The 19,929-nt window shown below is 39.6% G+C and overlaps 1 protein-coding gene across 1 annotated transcript; it reads left to right on the top strand.

The window, feature by feature from the left end:
• The first annotated feature begins 6,392 nt into the window (after positions 1–6,392).
• Positions 6,393–19,929, top strand: CSTA (cystatin A). The gene is made up of 3 exons (XM_002758740.7): positions 6,393–6,507; positions 15,890–15,991; positions 19,704–19,929. The coding sequence occupies exons 1-3, from the start codon at positions 6,442–6,444 to the stop codon at positions 19,830–19,832; spliced, it is 297 nt and encodes a 98-aa protein (XP_002758786.1). The 5' UTR covers positions 6,393–6,441; the 3' UTR covers positions 19,833–19,929.

Genomic DNA, 19,929 nt, shown 5'->3' with positions numbered 1-19,929 from the left:
GAGAAGAGCCAGAGAAGTGACAGGATGCTTACAGGTTACAGATTTGTGAACGTAGCCAGACATAGCGGTGGCAGGGCCTAGCTGCTACAAAGAAGGCATATTCCAGACAATACTCATGTATGTGGGCAAAAAAAGAAACTCGAGGACTGTATTTGTGACTAATTGTATAACAGATTATTTTAGTTTCTGTTCTGCAGAAAGTGTAAAGCATTCCAACAAAGGGTTTTAATGTGAATTTATTAATTTATTTATTGTTGTACCCATGATGTTGATTGCCAAATATAATAGTCTGATCATCATGCTGAATAAATGTGTCTTTTAAGAAAAAGAAGAAAGAGGAGGAGAAGGAGGAGGAGGGGGAGGAGGAAGAGATAGTTCCCAACTGACAGTGGTTCACCTTGAGCTTTTTCAACTTTAAGATCTGTTTGTTAGGGTATTAAATGCATTTTTTACTTACGTTTTTGACTTACATGGGTTTATCAGGACATAACCTCATTTTAAGTTCAGGAACATCTGGACTTGCAATGGTTTAACTTCCAATTTTTTTACTTATTTGGTCTTATTGGGGGCATTAAATGCATATTTGACTTATGACTTTTTTTTACTTACTATGAGTTTATTAGGATATAACCCATCATAAATCAAGGGGCATCTGTACACAACAGGAATATTGTTCTTAAGGGCAAGGAAAGACAAACGTAACAACCACATACCATATGCTTCCACATGCCTTTCTCTGAATCTAGACATCCTGGAAAGATACCTGAAAGTTACTGCCTGTTTCCCCTTTCTCTTGGCTTGTCAGGCCTTGGAAGGGAAAGGCACTTGATAATACTAACTGCGTATGCCTTCGTTGAAAATAAATATTTGTATAAAATAAATATTTTCAACAAAGGCTTTGAAAAAATTCAGTGTTAAAGAAAGGATTGCTGCTGCTGTTTTCCAGTAAGTGTTGTGTTTTTTTGCCGCAAGTTGCCACAGTTTGTTGTTTTGCAGCAAGTAGCTATCTGTAAGGAAAGACAAAAGAAACCTGAATCCCCCAGTCCCTATCTCTCACCATATACACCATAGAGAAATAAATCTGAGATGGGTAATACATTTAAATGTAAAAGCTAAAATGTAAAACCATAAAGTATCGAAGAAAAAATATAGAAAATATGTTCTTGAACCCTAAGGCAGGCAAATGCTTTAAAAACATATCAGAGGCAATAACCATGAAAGAAAGAAATTAACATCATCATAATTAGAAATTTCTGTTGATCAGAAAACACTCATTATGAAATTAAAAAGGTAAAATAGACAGAGAAAATATTAGGTAAGCTACAGACTGAGAAAAATATATGTAATATATATATGTAATATATAATCTGAAATATATATAATCTGACAAAGAACTCATATCCAGAATATATAAAAAAACTTTTTCAACATGGAAAAGGTGGCAAAATAATTGAGTAGGGATTTTATTTTTAAAAATCCAAATGGTCAATAAACACATGAAAAGGTGCTAAAAATTATTGCTCTTCAGGAAAATGCAAATTAAAACCACTGGAAGATATACCATATATCCACAAGAATGCGTAAAATAAGTAGTTAAAATTAAAAATACTGACAACATCAAGTGTTAGAGAGAATGGAGCAGCTAGAACTCCTATGAATTGCTGATAGAGTGTAAAATGATACAACCACATTGGAAAATGGTAGTTTCTAAGAGAGTTCAACACTTTTCCCATATCCCAAAATTTCCACTCCTAGGTATATATCCAATAGAAATGACTTGTTGATAGCAGATTTTATTAATAGCCAAAACCCAGAATCAATCCAAATGCCTATCAGCAGGAGATTGAAGAAACAAACATAGCATGTTCTTACACTGGAACGCTACACAGAAATAAAAAACAAACTGCTGATAAATCTGACAACCTGACATGTGGATGAATATCAAAAACTATGCAAAGCAAATGAAACAAAAGAGCACCGACATCATGCGTCTACTTATATGAAATTTTAAAACAGGGAAATCGAGTGGTTGAGCACATCGTAGTGATGGGAGAGAACTTTCTGGGAAGATGGAATGTTCTATGGCTTATCACAGATATATACAACAATTGTAAAAAATTGAGGCACATATTATGTAGCTGTGCACTTAAAATTTGTGCATTTTACGATGCATAAATTATGCTTCAGTTTTCAAAAAGGAAAAAATCTCACCTGGAATCCTAAAATATGTGTAACCCAAACAAGAACTAGGAACCCCCCAGCAACAAAGATTTAGGTAGAATTACCTCATCCTCCAGTTTGGAGAAAGGAAATTCTAAGCCTCCCCAAGTTTGGCTGAGCTCTAAGGTTTCACTCTCTTGATTCTCTTCTTATCATTCTGTTTTCCTCCATATTGATTTAGGCACATGAACTTAGTGTGCTCCTCCCCGATCCTCAAAAATAATAAATCCACCCATGCCAAGCTTTTAGCAAGTCCAGTCAGTTTTTTGCAGGCTTGGCGTCACAGGAGGGGTCCCGTCATGGGTCCCTATCAATATGGAACAGAAACTCTGCTGTTCTCGAGCCAGGAAGCCAGACAGCACTGGTGGTATGGGGACTCAGTTTCCACAAATTATGATGGCCAGTCCATGTTGAGTGTTGAGGGTATAGTAGGAAAAGACAGGCAGTTAGTTGGTGTTTTCCTAATATAGCAGTCTACACATTGCTTCCAGTTTTATCTTCCTAAAGAACAAATGGCTTCCCTATAGCTTGGTCTTCAGCAATAAACCTGACCTCCATAACCTGGCAACTAAAGTGTAAGATCTTTCACCTGTTTTTCATGACCTGTCCTCAGTCAACCGTGCCTCCTGCTTTCACTCTTCACCACAAGGATAGCCAGGAGGAATAACTACGTCCTCTCCTGAGCACGCACTTCAAATGGAGTCTTCACAGCTGTTTTTAAGGCACTGTGTTGATGCAGTGGTAGTTAAGACTCTAATGAAAAACATTAGAGGAAGAAGTATAACAGCAAGACCAAGAGACACATGAAGAAGGCATTCAAAAGGCAGTGCTTTTTTATTCTAGCTTTTTGGGGGTGTAACTTACATAGATAAAGTCCACCCACTTTAAGTGCACAATCTGATGAAGTTTGGTAATCGTATACTGTTGTGTAGCCACTATCACAATCCACATATGGAACAATTCCATCTCCCTAAGACGTTTTAGTGTGCCTCTTTACAGTCCATTCCATCCCTCTCCTCAGCCTCAAGCAACTTCTGATCTCCTTTTTGTCACGATAATTTTGCCTCTTCTAAGGTCTCATCTAAATGAAATAATATAGTCCATGGTCTTCTGTGTTTGTTTGAAAGTGTTTCTTTCACTTCTCACTTTGACTTGATTTTTAGGTTTACCTGTGATTTAATATATCACTATTTTGTTCCTTTTTATTGTTGAGTAGTATTCTATACTGTGGCTCTACCACAACTATTCTTGCCTTTCACCAGTTGATGGACATTTGGGTTTCCATCAGTTTTGAGCCATTATGAATAATGCAGCTGTGAGCATTTGTATGCCAGTCTTTGTGCAGATATACTTCATTTCCCCTGGGGAAACAGCTAGCAGTGGGAACAGTGGGTTGCGTGATAAGTGAATGCATCCCCACATCCACTCCTGGCAATGGGTAGAAGAGCAATTAGCTGGGGAAGTTCAGAGCCCCAGGTGTGTAAGTAAAGCTGCAGACGAGCCCAAATTCTCAGTATCTTTATGGTTCAAGAGCTCTAAGCCGACAGTAAAGTAAGAACTGGGCTGGGGCTCGTGCACCTCCTAGGGCCCAGTAGGGGCAACCACTCCATAGTGAAGCCCCATAAACCAGCCCACAAAAGAGAAAACTCACATAAAAGATAAATCCTGTGGCAGATGAACTGACAGACAAGAAATATGAAACAAGTGAAGATTTCTAGCTCCATAAACACAACCTGCATAATTCATACCAAAAGAATCCAAAAAGCAATCTTAAAGGTACCTTTAATATAAATGTGTATTTAATCAACTGTATGATTAACTTAAGTAAACAATGAACACAGGGATAGGAATTGTTGTGCTTTTCTCTTTTGCACTTCCTTGCATGCAATTCTTCCTCTGTCAACCAAAGGCATCCATACTACCCTTGATAAGAACTAGGATTATTATAGGAGGAATACAAAAGACAAAAGCAATATTTGCTCTGGGGAAATTTTTACTTTTAAAATAAATTATTGAGAATCAGTAGGAAAGAGCTGAGAGTACAGAGCACAGACCCTAGAAAGAGAACAGTAGACTTGCTGTTTACCATATCCCCTACCACCGGGGAGATTCAGTAAGGATAGCCTGACTAGGATGTAAGTGAAGAACTAAAAATGGGCTGCAGGCTTGAAAAAAGTCAGGGGCCTGAATATGAAAGGACTTGACTTGGGGAGGTCACATGAAGATGAATAGAACCAGTGGCCTATGAAAGCTGAACCAAAGTCTTCAGACGACCTGTGGCTTATTAAAGGAGCACCTTGTCAGCCACGTTCACTGTTCTTCTTAAACCACAGGGTAAAGGCATTCAGTGGAGAGATACCTATGTAACGCCCCTCAGTTTAGCCTATAAGACACTCACCCAGCTTCAAGAATTTGCCAAGTGCCTGTCAAACATCATTACGAAGAAACAAGCGGCTGGGCGCAGTGGCTCACACCTGTAATCCTGCACTTTGGGAGGACAAGGGGGGCGGATCACCTAAGGTCAGGAGCTTGAGACCAGCTTGGGCAATATGGTGAAAGCCCGTGTCTACTTAAAAATATACAAAAATTAGCCGGGCTTGGTGGCAGGTGCCTGTAATCCCAGCTACCTGGGAAGCTGAGGCAGGAGAATTGCCTGAACCCAGGATGCAGAGGTTGCAGTGAGCCAAGATCACACCACTACACTACAGCCTGGGTAACAGAGCAAGACTCTGTCTCAGAAAAAACAAAAGAAACAAATCTCTGTATCATGATATAGAACAATCTCTAAAATATAGTGTTAGGAATAAAACAAATAGTATAATCGTTTATGTAGAATAGCATTTGTATAGAAGAAAACCTATATACATGTATGTGTATGTATGTGTGTGTAGCCAATTATTTTTATATTTCTATGTGTAAAGAATATCTCTGAAGAATACACAAAAAGCTGGTCCCAACAGTTGACTCTGGAGAGGAGAAGGGTGTCTGGGGAATTAAGTGAGTGAATAATTCCTTACATTGTAAAGCCTGGTTCCTTCCAAACATTTTTATCCTGTGTATGTATTATATATTCCCAAAATTGAATAAAATTATATACATAAATATTCACACAACATGGCAATTTTGCTTCTAGATAAGTTGCCTGCAGAAGCCCTCACATACAAAAGGGGAAAACATGCAACATTGTTTATAAGAATGAAACACGAGAAACAACCAAAATCGTCATCAATAGGGAAATGAGTATGTAAAATATGAGCTAGCGAAGACCAATTAGACAGGTACAATAAATAGCTAGGTCTAGCACAGAATCGCATATCACAGTTAAAGGAAATGAACTGGATTGATTTATCTGTAGATTATCTATCTGTGTATCAACATGAAAAGGCTCAAAAACATGTTGAATAGAAAAAAAACCATAAATAGAATATGTTTAGCATACAATTTAAGAGAAATTTTAAAGACACAACAAGTAAAGTATAAAAATGGCCTGGAAGGATATCAACTCACAGTGCAATTTGCCCTCTGGAGAGCAAGGTTGCGTGGGGTACAGGGCTTCCTCCATAACTGAAATATTTTATTTCTTAAAAATAACTACCAAAATAAAAGACAGCAAGTAAATATGACAAAAAGGTTCAAAGTTTTAACTCTGAGTGACAGGAATACAGACATTTGTCATTTTCTTCTTTGTGTTTTTCTGTATGTTAAGCATTTCTAGATATTTAAATAAGAGTAAAGAACACATATCCAACCAATGTCCTCCAGATAGAACCTTTTGCTCTATTTCTAAAGTCAAGGAAATTCTAAACTACTCTGACATTATTAGTAAGTATTGCTTTTAAAAAATTGTGCTACAAGTTTTAAAACATTTGGAAATTCTGGTTGTGGCTTCAGATTTCATAGTTCAGATGATGCAACAGGATGGAACCATTGTCAAAGAGAAGGCAGGGGCGTTTCATCTTGTTAGGACTTGACTCCTGTACTTGCCCATTTGTTCATCCATCAACCCTCTTTCCTCCAAATTCCACGTAGCATATTCTGTCCAGGAAGCAAGAAGATTTGCTTGGAGGCATACTCATTTTCCCCATGCCTCTTTGCTCTCTGTGGAAAATAAAGCATTTTATAGGCGGAGCTAATGAACACCTCTTTTAAAACCCAAGTCTCCATGCTTCCCTGTTCACTTTGGTTCCAACATTCTGCCTAGCAAAGAAGCAGTCAGTCAAAATGATACCCGGAGGCTTATCTGAGGCCAAACCCGCCACTCCAGAAATTCAGGAGATTGTTGATAAGGTGAGTTGATTCCATTCAGGAAAAAGTCTGAGCTGAAATCTTGATTCATAGGTTGTCACTGTGGAAAGGATGTGGTTGAACATGAAAACCAGAACTTCAGGATGTGTATGGCTTTGTTCAGGTTTCTTTTCAACTATGATGAAATAAAGTTGTTTCTTCTTTTCAGATGAAACCTCAAATAACCCCCAAACTGTGAGTGTGACCTTGAGCAAATCACATTTCTTCTCTGAGCTTCATTTTCTCCATTTGTAAAAGAATAATTTGTATTGTATCATCTTTAAAGCTCTTACAAGATATGATTCTAGGATTACTAATTCAGTTTCTGATGAAACTTTTCTAATCTCACCAAGTGAAGCCAACGTGTAATTGAAGACTAAGGTTGTTAATAATTTGATTAAGTAGACTTGGAACCCACTGCGGGGAATTTTTTAAAAATCGATTGAATGAAGAATAACATTGTAAAGGCAATCTACTTACAAACTTCATACACGTTTGCTTAAATAGACACTGTTTTAGTCTTTTCATAGTTAAAGGATGATTAAACAAATGGAGAAGAGAAGTGACAGTCTCTAGTGACTCCAAAGTATCATAGGCTGCCAAATTATATATGGAAAAATAGAACTCAATGTTGTTAGCAGATTGATACATTTTTATTTCCTTCTGTTTTGTTTTGCTTTGTTTTTAAGAGACGGGGTCTCACTCTGTCATCCAGGCTGGAGTGCAATAGTGTGATCACAGCTCGCTGTAACCTCAACTTCTCGAGCTCAAGCAATCCTCCCCACTCAGCCTCATGAGTAGCTGGATTACAGACACATGCCACTACACTTGGCTGATTTTGGGGATTAGTTTTGTTTTGTTTTTGGAGATGGAGTTTTATTTTGTTGCCTAGACTGGTCTTGAATTCCCGGGCTCAAGCCATCTGCTCACCTAAGCTTCCCAAAATATTGTGATTACAGGTATGAGCCACCACACCCAGTCCTGATATATTTTTCTAAGTGCTGTTTGATTAGATATCATCTATATAGTAAACATTTATTTGCATATTTTGTGAAAGAAAAACATGTACAAATTATTATTTTAGCTTTTTAGTTTGTTGCCATATTTTCTTGTGTCAGAAAAAAGGACATTTTCAGGATAATTGGCAAAATTCTAAGAAGGTGTAGAGACTACTTAATAGTATTATTCTTGTTTTTTCTCTCTGAAACATCATTCTATGACAGCTTGGCAAACAAGATCAGCTTTTTGTGTGATTATAAGAGTTGGGCTCTTGTATATTCGGGAAACTAGAAAGCTCTCTAAGGGGCCAGATGCCTAGAATCCCATCACTCATTCTTAGGGACTAATTATTTCTATTTCAAGAGTTCTTTTTTTCTTTTAATGAATAAATATCCTGAAGATTTTTCTTTCTGGGAGAAGATGATATTAAGTCAGTAATTCCTTCATGTGAATTCCCCTATCAGATCAATGTTCTCAAACTTGAAGGTGCACATGAATCACTTGCAAGTCTTGATAAACCTGATTCAGGGGGCCTGGGGTAGGTCTGAGATTCTGCATTTCTACCAGGCTCCCAATTGCTGCTGCTGCTGCTGCTCTCCATGACCTCACTTGCCTGCAGGACCAGAGATATATGGCATCCTATGAGGCCAGTAAGAGACGGGGCTTTAAAAGTCAGGTTGCCAAAAATAAAACCTGGCTATTTCATTTGAAAAATGAAGGTAACACCATCAATTTCAGAGCTGAAAGGACTGAGATAATGTGCATAAAAAGGACTTGAAAATGAAAAAGAAATGTGCATAGGTGAGGCAACACAATTGTTTACTTCAGATTTGTGGCTAAAATCATCTCCGACCCTAAAAAAGCCCCCCTGAGACTCTCTAAGAATCAGAGCTGTAGGAAGATACAGAAAAATAAATTTGAAATAGAGAGAGTGCAGAAATTTTTAATGATTTTTAAAAGCCTATCACTTGATTAGCAAGAACTATTTATTTTTAAAATAAGAAGCTACCAGAAGGCCTTGCGTTGTTAATAACACCTATCTGTATGATTTGTTCTTAGTTACTGAAGTGCCTAAAAAAAAAAACACCTATCTGTGAGTCTCATCTTAAATTATAAAATTAATTTGAAAGTGTGTGTAGATGTGGGCTGCTTCCCTTGAACTCCAACTTCATCAGAGAGGTGGAATGAGAGATAAGTATTAACAACAGCTCCCTCGCCCCAGAAAGAGGCTTTGCAGTTTTAAAAACTTGATCTGACCTCCATTCAAAGTCTCATTTGATCTTCATAGCCCCTGGGACAGGCAGGGAAGTATTATGTCTATCTTATAGATGATGAAACCAAGATTCAAAGAGATTAAGAGTCACCTAGTTAAGAAGTTAACTCACCCTCAGTGTTTGACGGCCTGCCCTCTCCACCACACAGTGGCAGAACACAGAGGAAATTAGTTAGGAAAGGGAAATACGCTGAGTGGAGAGAGTGTGGTAAGTTTGTCTTCTCTGTAGAAGTGAGTGGAGAGAGTGTGGTAAGTTTGTCTTCTCTGTAGAAGCACCAGCCTCACATGTAAGTCAACATAGGAAGCCAAGGCGGGTGGATCACGTGAGGTCAGGAGTTAGAAATCAGCCTGGCCAACATGGCAAAACCTGTCTCTACTAATAATACAAAAATTAGCTGGACATGGTGGCAGGCACCTGTAATCCCAGCTACTTGGGAGGCTAAGGCAGGAGAATCGCTTGAGCCTGGGAGGCAGAAGTTGCAGTGAGCCAAGATCGTGCCACTGCACTTTAGCCTGGATGACAGAGCGAGACTCCATCTCAAAAAATTAAAAAATTTTGAAGTCATTAGAGAGCTGGGTGCGGTGGCTCATGGCTGTAACCTAGGCATTTTAGGAGGCTGAGGCGGACAGATTGCTTGATCTGGGGAGTTTAAGGGCATCATGACAAAATCCCATCTCTACCCAAACACAAAATACAAAAAAATAGCCAGTGGTACACGCCTGTAGTCCCAGCTACTTGGGAGGCTTAGGCAGAAGGACCACTTGCACCCAGGAAGTTGAGGATGCAGTGAGCCGTGACCACGTCACTGCACTCCAGCCTGGCCAACAAAGCAATACTCTGTCTCAAAATAAATAAATAAATAAATATAGGAAATGAATACCAATGAATCATTTCACGGTAGGTGCATTTCTTGTAAGTCTCTTAAGTGTCTAACATTATGCTAATTATTATGGAAGCTACATAAGGGCTGTAAGATATGGCCCCTGGCCTCTAAGAGTTTTACAGGGTAGTCGGGAAAACTGAGATATCTGGAACATAATAGAAAAAATATTCAAGTGAGTATTTTTTTTTTGAGTGTGTGAGACGGAGTCTCTCTCTGTCACCCAGGCTGGAGTACAGTGGCAAAATCTCGGCTAAGTGCAACCTCTTCCTCCTGGGTTCAAGTGATCTTCCTGCCTCAGCCTCCTGAGTAGCTGGGACTACAGGCATGTATCACCATGCCTTGCTAATTTTTTGTATTTTTAGTAGAGATGGGGTTTCACTGTGTTAGCCGGGTTGGTCTCCATCTTCTGACCTCATTATCCACCCGCCTGAGCCTCCCAAAGTGCTGGGATTACAGGCGTGAGCCACCTCGCCCCTCCAGAGTACTTTTTTACAATCATAGCTTTTAGACCAGAAAAGATGTTAGAGGTTGCTGGTGAAGCCTCCTTCCCTTCAGGTGAATAATTACTGTGTGGCAGTTCAGCTCCCACCCTCCTGTGTGGGTTTTTAAGCCCCAGTTATTGCTTATCTGCCCTCTCTTGCAGGAGTGAGCCTTAGGGCACAATTCCCAGGCCAGTGTTAGAAGGCAGAGGAAGAGTTGGAAAACTTTATAGTTTAAGAAGCACTTTCACATCAATTACATCATTTATACCCCGATAAACAGCCCCAAGAGGTAGGTATTATTATAACCACTTTATAGGTGAGAAACTTGAGTCAGTTCCTTCTCCAAAATTACAGAGCTAGGTCCCCATGCAGGGACAGGGTGGTGCTGGTAATTCAAGGTCAATCTCCACTACCTGTCACTTATTTGCTGGCTTTATTCCTTTGATTTTTTAAATGTATTTCTTTTTTTAAAAAAGTCATCTGTTAAAGTGCAAGTATTCTTAGAGGAGCTGAAGTTTATCAGCTTTCCTTGGCCTTCTCAGAAAGCTTTAGCGGAAGGCCAGCTGAAGAACCCCATTAGAAGCAGAGAAAGAAGGAAGGAAAAGATCATCACACAGAAAAGGGAAGAGTATCAAAGTCAAATGTTAACTGCATGACCAAAGAATTTGATACCACCGTGAAAGAGGGATACTGGATGAGGGCAGAACAAAAGAAAGGCAAACAGAGGGGACAGCGATTGAGAAAACTTGAATGTGTTTGAAGGCTTTGCATTCTGAAGATAACAGAGACTGAACATGCCATTGTGGCATTATGTACTAAAGTATACTCGGAAGAAAACCTTTTTCCAAGATTCTCTGTATTAGCTGAGGTCATTGCTATACTCATCTTTCCTATAGGGGAGACAAGTTGTCAGGATGGAAAACAACTGTGGTCTTTTCATTTAGAAAACATTGATTAGGGAGAACTGTGTGAATTGCTATGGGGGTTGCGAAGACATAAAATAGTGCCTGCCCCTGTGGAAATTCATAAAATAGAATGGAGGGAGCTAAGAGGAACACATAAAGAAAGACAGAGCCATACGCAGCCCCATTCATGAAAAGCCACAATCTCTATCATGAAGAACCAAATAAATGAATGACCCAATAGCAAAAGCCTCTGGATCATCATTGCTGATCCATTATCTTATATAATATGTTAATAAGCATTTGATGAGAATTCTGAGCATGTTTATGAGAAGGAAAGAAATGTTATTTAATTATTTTTAGAAGGGCTACTATACAAGCAATGTGCATGCACACAACACACACACACACAAATGTTCCCCTTAGTCATAAACCTGATTGCTGAATACCATTCCTGATCTACACACAGAACATGATTTTTGTCGGTCAGGACACCACACAAACATGTCATTTGCATACCATCCTGGGTACACCCTGGAACTTAGCATGCCATCCACAAATTTGCATTCCCCTCTCTAACCACAGCCTCCTCCTTAGTCACCTCTCCCACTGTCCCACACCCAAAGAACCTGCCATTCAGCCACACCAGAATCCTCCAGGCACCTACCTTGCCATCTTCATGAGAACATGCCCAGGCCCACTCAGTCTCTCATCCAGCCTGGACCCCAGGACCAGAGGATAGCTTCAAATACCTCCACTAATGATGATTTCCTTGACCCTGGGAGCTCTTGGCATTCTAATTCTCAGTTAAAGATCACGCCCACTGCCATTGCATATCCATCCAGGATAAAACAACTTTGCCAAAGCGAGGTGCCACAGAAAATTCACCCATTATAAACCTATGAATTAATGCTGAACAACTCGGACAGGACCCAGGGCTGCCAGAATATCTTTTCAGTCATATTTGTTGGTCTTTTTCTAGAAACCCCACAAACGTGAATCTCTCTTCAGTTGCTCAATCTCTCCCATCCCCCATGGTCCCTCCAGCAGGATGTCTCAGTGCCTACTTTTCTTAGTAGAACATTTTTGGCACCAGGGAACAGCTTCGTGGAAGGTAATTTTTCCACAGATGGGGTGAAGGGGATGGTTTTGGTATGAAACTGTTCCACCTCAGATCATCAGGCATGATATTCTCATAAGGAGCATGCAACCTCAATCCCTTGCATGCACAGTTCACAGTTGTGTTCGAGCTTCTATGAGAATCTGACGCCACCGCTGATCTAATAGGAGGCAGAGCCCAGGCCTTAATGCTCACTGGCTCACTGCTCCCCTTCTACTGGGCAGCCCGATTCCTAACAGGCCAGGGATGAGTGCTGGTCTGCAGCCCAGGGATTGAGGACCCCTGTCAGGGGATCGCAGGCTTCTGGTAAGAAAATGCCCCAGTTGATCCTATCTCTTGCTGGATCTCATTCTTCCCTAGACTCGGTTCTCTCCTCAGCCAGCCCTTCCTCTCTTAGCCAGGTGACTTCATTTCTTGCATCCTCAATGCCTAGTCCCATACTTTCTTCTTCCTTCAAAACATATTCAGACAACAAATGTCCACGAGTCACATCTTACAACAAATACACACACACACACACACACACACACACACACTCCCCTTAGTCATAAACCTGATTGCTGAATACCATTCCTGGCCAACACACAGAACATGATTTTTGTCGGTCAGGACACCACACAAACAACTCATCTGCATACCATCCTGGGTACACCCTGGAACTTAGCATGTCATGGTAGACTCTCGCATATCAGGCACAGCTGAGAGTCGGAATGAAGTACTGTACGGAAAGCTGATGGGTTCAGTGAACGTTTACAAACTGAATTTGGGACTCTGTCTCCCTTCTCATGCTTGGTTCAGGAATGCTGGCATTTAAGCCTATACCCCTCTGTGGTAGACAGAATGATGGCCCTCCAAAGATGTCCATGTCCTAATCCCTGGAACCTGTGACTAGGTTCCTTTACACAGCAGAAAAGACTGTGATTAAGTTAAGGGTCTGGAGATGGAGACATTATCCTGGATTATCCAGGTAAGCCCATGCAATCACAGGGTCTTTATGAGAATTATATCCAAATATTGCACTGTAGTTAGTGTTTTTTTTCCCACAGAGGTATAAGTCAGCAATTCTAAAAGTATTTTATATATATGCTAGAACTGAACAAATAGGCAAATACATTGCAAGTAATAAGAACCAGGCTTCTTCCTCAGTGTTTGAGAAAGGAGTTACAATAAGGAAAGGGGAAAGATTAAATGAGTTCTGTGGTATTTGATTTTTTTTTTTTTTTTTTTGAGACAAAGTTTCACTCTTGTTGCCCAGGCTGGAGTACAATGGCGTGATCTCGGCTCACTGCAACCTCCGCCTCCCAGGTTCAAGCAATTCTCCTGCCTCAGCCTCCTGAGTAGCTGGGATTCCAGGCATGTGCCACCATGCACAGCTAATTTTGTATTTTTCATTCAGATGGGGTTTCATCGTGTTGGTCAGGCTGTTCTCAAACTCCTGACCTCAGGTGATCCACTCACCTTGGCTTCTCAAAGTGCTGGGATTATAGGCATGAGCCACTGCACCCGGCATCGTGTTTGATTTTAATCAGAGGAATATATATATATATATATATATATATATATATATATATATATACATACACACACACACACACACACGCACACACACACATGCACCCCTACATATATGTATAATGTATATATATAATGACACACACATAAATGTGTTTATATATGCACACACATACGAGTAGATAAAGATGAATGCACATGTGTGTGAGTACACAGACATATTATTTTGTAGCCCTTTCTACTGAATGGGCCTAGAAGCAATGACAATTTCAACTATTGAAGAAATAGTTGATTCCAGTGAGGAGGCAAGGATAATTCAAGATAAACCTGGAACATCTGATTCTACCTCTGTAGAGTCAGAGAATAAGGAAGAGTTTATAAAATATGGGGGATTATTGAAAGGACACAGGCATCAGGTGAAGGAGCTCCCAAGGGCCAAATCCAGGACATTTGAATAACAAAATAAAGAGTAATGAATTGTAATTCACAGAGTAAAAGAATTATCCATGAGTCGTATTAATATAAAATAAGGCAGGGCGAAGTGGCTCACCCCTGTAATCCCAGGACTTTGGGAGGCTTAGGCAGGCAGATCACGAGGTCAAAAGTTCAAGAGCAGCCTGACCAACATGGTGAAACCCTATCTCTACTAAAAATACAAAAATTAGTCAGGCAAGGTGGTGCACACCTGTAATCCCAGCTACTCAGGAGGCTAACGTAGGAGAATTGCTTGAACCCAGGAAACGGAGGTTGCAATGAGCAAAGATTGCACCACTGCACTCCAGCCTGAGCAACAGAGGGAGACTGCCTCTCAAAAAAATAAATAGACTGGGCACTGTGGCTCATGCCTGTAATCCCAGCACTTTGGGAGGCTGAGGTGGGCAGATCAGCTGAGACTGGGAGTTCAAGATCACACCAGTCTGGAGAACATGGAGAAAACCCATCTCTACTAAAAATACAAAATTAGCCCGGTGTGGTGGTGCATGCCTGTAATCCCAGACACTCAGGAGGTTGGGCCAGGAGAATAACTTGAAACTGGGAGGCGGAGGTTGCGATGCACTGAGATCACCCATTGCACTCCAGCCTGGGCAACGAGAGCAAAACTCCATCTCAAAAAATTAATCAATTAATTTAATTAAATAAGTAATGAACTACATAAAAAGGAAAGAGGGAATAGCTCTTCCTTAGAGTAAAATTCCAAATAATAAATGTACAAGAAATTATTTTTTAAATTACCATTTGGCCAACACCACAATTAATCATTGTCGTAGGCAGGAACCATCAATGGTGCTAAAATTCATGAATGAAAGTATGACAAGAAACAGGACTGCTGCGTAGTCTGAATGTCTCCTCACAAGGCACTTAATAATTACAAAGGGGGAAAAAAAAGTAACTTTACAGTGGAGAAACCTGGCAGACATCCTAAGTGATCAAAACTAACATCACCAGTAATGAACTGCAGCTCCTGATAGGATGCACTAAAGCACAACATCACTTTTGTGTATTGTTACAAAAATGTATGATGCTAACCTAAGAGGAGATCACACAAACCTAAACTGAGGGACATTCTACCAATTAACAGGCCAGTATTTTTCAAAAATGCCAAGGTCATGAACAACAAAGGAATGAACCCAGATTGTAGGAGAAATAACAGCTAAATGCAATGTAGGATCCTAAATGAGATCTTGGCGCAGAAAAAAGGACATTTTCAGGATAATTGGCAAAATTCTAACAAGGTTTAGAGACTACTTAATAGTATTATGCCATGTTAATTTCCTGATTTTGGTGATTTTACTGTTATACAAAATGGCAAAATTAGGGGAACTGTAAATGATATAAGAGAACTCATTATACTAATTTTACAACTTTTAAGTCTGAAATTATTTTAAAATAATGTTTTAATCAGGTAGTAATTATTGCTTTCCTGATTTTTGTTAATCAAAAATGTATATAACTCTTAGAGTTTTAGCTGTCAAAATGTTCCTATATTACATTACCACACTGAGTTGATGTAAATTCAGCCAAAAGCAACACAATTTAACATTTTAACCTATGTAATTATATTAAAATGGGTGTTTTCTATTGAAATAATAAAAATAGTTCATAGATCTCATTACCATCTTTGAAGACTTTTAGGAGGATGAGGTTTCCAGATGTATAAATTGCATAAATGGAGTCTAATATAGCTTTGATTATTTTTTTCCTCTTTTCTTTAGGTTAAACCACAGCTTGAAGAAGAAACAAATGAGAAATACGAAAAATTGGAAGCTGTGGAGTATAAAACTCAAGTCGTTGCTGGAACAAATTACTACATTAAGGTTAGAGTTCAGCACCTACTTTAGCACAAAAGATGTATTTCTCATTTTATGTAAAATGTTCCCTGATTTCCCTACCATATAATTCCTTCCTTACCGTTGTCCTAAACTAAGATGCCCAGCATGATACCTTTCAAATGGTAGACTCTCAAATTTGGTAGATGATGTGATACCATTTTCTTTCTTGTGAATTCAGAAAGCTTTATTACATTGATTCTTGATTTCCAGAAATTGTATAGAAAAAGATTTCATAACAGTTCAGGGCATGCTGGATGTGTGGCTGTGCTGCTTCTTAGGTAAGGAGGGAGGATCACGCCTCATCTGCCCAAAGGTGTGGGACTGGGACAGATGGTATCTTGAAGCTGGTTCCACCTCAAAGCTGTATAATCCTACATGTCTAAATTAAATAGATTACAGTAATGACTCAAACTATTAGCTGGGAAAATAATTTAAACCATTTTTGCCCTTTAAATAAGCATTTTGATTAATATAATGTAAATACTATTTTTGTAACACAAATTAGTAGATTTAACTTGTGGCACTTTAGGTATAGTTTAAAGCAGTGGAGTATTTAAAATAGTTTAAAAATTAATTGTATAGCTCTGTCAAAAAATTACATGATGCACTGATCCAGTTCTTTTTTTTTTTTGAGACGGAGTTTCGCTCTTGTTGCCCAGGCTGGAGTGCAATGGCTTGAGCCACCGCGCCGGGCTGCACTGATCCAGTTCTAATTGAAGTTATCAAGAGGAAACCAATTTAGCAAGTCAACCATGAATATTGGAGAAGCATTTTTTCCTTATGTATTAAGATGATAATTCCAATTTTAAAAATAAAAACAAATATTCAAGAATATTTACTTAATCTTAGCTATTTGGCCAGGGCACAGTGTGGCTTCTCTTTAACAAACAATTCAATTAAAATATAAAAATTTTAAAAGATGGTCTCAGCAAAAAAATTAAGTAAGGAGAGCTAGTCAGCTCAGAATAAGAAAGTTTCAGTACTGAGTTATGTACATGGATCAGCCCTGTTCTGCCAAACATGAGCTCCAAGTAAAGACCAGGTCCTGGGGAGACACAGGTGAAAGAGCCCCTGCTGTATCCTCAGAAAACAATGGCACCATTTCCTCCATTCTCAATCTGCTTTCTCCATTCTGGAAAAAGGTTTTCCAGTTAAAAATGATTATGAGCCAAGATAGGAAACATTCTATCAACATTAGGTATTTATTTTAATAAATTACGGTTAATTCAAGTACATACATTTCACATGTTACCAGTTCACACCTTTCTTCAACAGTTCATCAGATAACTATCTTGAAAATTTCTTCCCTTGACCTTCCTTTTGTCCTCTCTTAATCAGTCTCCTCTCTCTCTCTCTCTCTCTCTTCCCTCTCTCTCTCTCATCTTTTCTTCCTTCTGCTATCAAATTTTTCCTAGTGGATCTCAGCCACGGATCCAAGTTCCCCTCTTACTTCCTCGCAGTCTGACTGTTGATCCCTTTGCTCTGAGCCACTTGAGATTTAAGGTCTTGCCAGTGACATGACCTTCTCTATGAATCTCAAGTACCTATCAAGAGGCAGGTGGTGGAAATGGAAGGACCACAGGCTTAGGTGTCAGAGTGTCCTGGTTTTGAACCCTTGTTCAATTTGTTCTATGGGTCAAAATCTGTGTGATGGAAGCTCCTCCTTCTCTCTGAGCCTTCATTCCCTAACCTGCACAATGAGGGTAATAACCTACTTTGCAGGGTGTTGTGAGGAAGAAATAAGCTGGAAATTTACTGAGCACTTACAATTCTCCATGTGCTATTCTAAGAGCAGGGCATGTGTTATCTCAGTTAATCTTCACAACAAATCTATGAGATAAATACAATCACTTCTCTTGGGTTACTGATGATAAAATTGAGCTCCCAGGTGGTGAAGAAACTAACAAAGTTCACAGAACTGTAAGAGCAGAGTCAGGATTTGCACCCAGATGGACTGAGCTTAACTACTGGCTGCATTGTCTTTAATATAAAGTACAAAATAAGAACTTTTAAATGGTTACACTGTCCTGGTGTGGTGGCTCACGTCTGTAATCCCAGCACTTTGTAAAGCCAAGGTGAGAGGATAGCTTAAAGCCAAGAGTTTGAGATCAGCCTGGGGAACACAGTAAGACCCTGTCTCTACAAAAAAAATGTTTAATTACCGAGGCGTGGTGATGCACACCAGCAGTCCTAGCTACTTGGGAAGCTGAGGTATGAGGATCACTTGGACTGAGGAGTTTCAGCCTACAGTGAGCTATGATCACATCACTGCACTACAGTCTGGGCAACAGAGTGAGGCCTCATTCCCCCATCACAGTGTAACCCCAAAAAAGGTTAGACTGTAAAGTGAAAAGAATGTAGATATTAGAGCCTAACAGATCTGGGTTGGAATATTGGCTGTGCCACTTATTAGCTGAGAGATTTATGACAAATCACTAAATCTGTCTTTATTCTGCTTCCACATCTATAAAATTTTCCTTCTTCTACCTTTCTTCAGGCCTATAATACTAACTTAATATAATCATATATATAAAATGCTCATCACGGTGTCTGGCTCACAGTAAACATTTGATATATGGCATTTGTTAAAATTAGGATAGAAAGTGACATCAGATGCACAATAAATATTTTTACAAGACAGAATATTCTTACCATAATTTTCTAGGTCTCAGATTCACATCCAGACTCCTGCCTCTGCTTCAACCTTCATATCAATGACTTCCTAGCAAAACCCCTTGGCTTTTTTTTTCTTTGAGAAGAAGTTTCACTCTTGTCACTCAGGCTGGAGTGCAGTGGCACGATCTCAGCTCGCAACCTCCACCTCCCAGATTCAAATGATTCTCCTGCCTCAGCCTCCCAAGTAGCTGGGATTACAGGTGTGAGCCACAATGCCAGGCTGATCCCTTCACTTTAGAAGGGAGGGTGGCTGCCCCCTGGGCTCTGCTCAATCCTATCAGTGGGCATTTATAAAGTAGGTTCTGATATGGGAATGGGAACCCTGCATCCCAAATTTTCTAGGGCAATTCTGATTTTCTTCTCCCTTATCAGATTGTATGGCAAACAAAGTGTCCCAAGTTGGGAGTCAGAAAACAGCATCACCAAAAACATAGGCTGTCACTTGTTTTCTTGTTCTATGCATTTTTGAAAATAAAATGCTGTCCTCTGTGCCCAGATTATACTAAAATAAAAATGAAATTAAAAATGAATAAACCTAGGACCTATGCCTCTTGCCATGCCATTAGTCTACTTTTTTTTTTTTTTTTTTTGAGACAGACTCTCACTCTGTCACTCAGGCTGGAGTGCAGTGGCGAGATCTCAGCCTCTGGAGTAGCTGGTATTACAGACACACACCACCAAGCGCCCGCCTACTTTTGTATTTTTAGTAGAGGCGGGGTTTCACAATGCTGGCCAGGCTGGTCACGAACTGCTGACCTTGTGATCTGTTTGCCTTGGCCTCCCAAAGTGCTGGTGTTATAGCATGAGTCACCACGCCTGGCCTAGTCTACTTTTTCTCTCCTAAAATAAGGTGGTGGATTTATGAAAACAAAGAATCTAAGAATGGTGGGCTAGGCCTAGCAATACTGTTCCCCAGCAGCTTTTTGGATGGAAGTCTTTATAGACCTGTGGATCTCTCACTTGACATAGACCTATTTGAACGAATCTCCTTTTTGCTTTCTCTTTTTTTAATACTTTTCAGGTACAAGCAGGTGATAACCGTTATATGCACTTGAAAGTATTCAAAAGTCTTCCCGGACAAAATGAGAATTTGGTGCTTTCTGGATACCAGACTGACAAAAGCAAGGATGACGAGCTGACTGGCTTTTAGCAGCACGTTCCCGGAGTGCTCTGATTCCTTCTACCGAGTCATGATCCCTGCTGAGAAATGTAACCGTCAATAAAGATGCATTATTTAAAAAAATATA

Source organism: Callithrix jacchus, chromosome 15 (assembly GCF_049354715.1).
Source record: "Callithrix jacchus isolate 240 chromosome 15, calJac240_pri, whole genome shotgun sequence".
Classification (NCBI taxonomy): domain Eukaryota; kingdom Metazoa; phylum Chordata; class Mammalia; order Primates; family Cebidae; genus Callithrix; species Callithrix jacchus.
The sequence above is the reverse complement of the archived record's forward strand: the minus strand, read 5'-3'. Positions and strand labels throughout refer to the sequence as shown.

Excerpts from the sequence above, each read along its gene's own strand:
- CSTA (XM_002758740.7), top strand. The coding sequence starts at position 6,442 with ATGATACCCGGAGGCTTATCTGAGGCCAAACCCGCCACTCCAGAAATT. Across the intron at positions 6,508-15,889 it reads TTCAGGAGATTGTTGATAAG|GTTAAACCACAGCTTGAAGA; the intron begins GTGAGTTGATTC and ends TCTTTTCTTTAG. Across the intron at positions 15,992-19,703 it reads GAACAAATTACTACATTAAG|GTACAAGCAGGTGATAACCG; the intron begins GTTAGAGTTCAG and ends AATACTTTTCAG.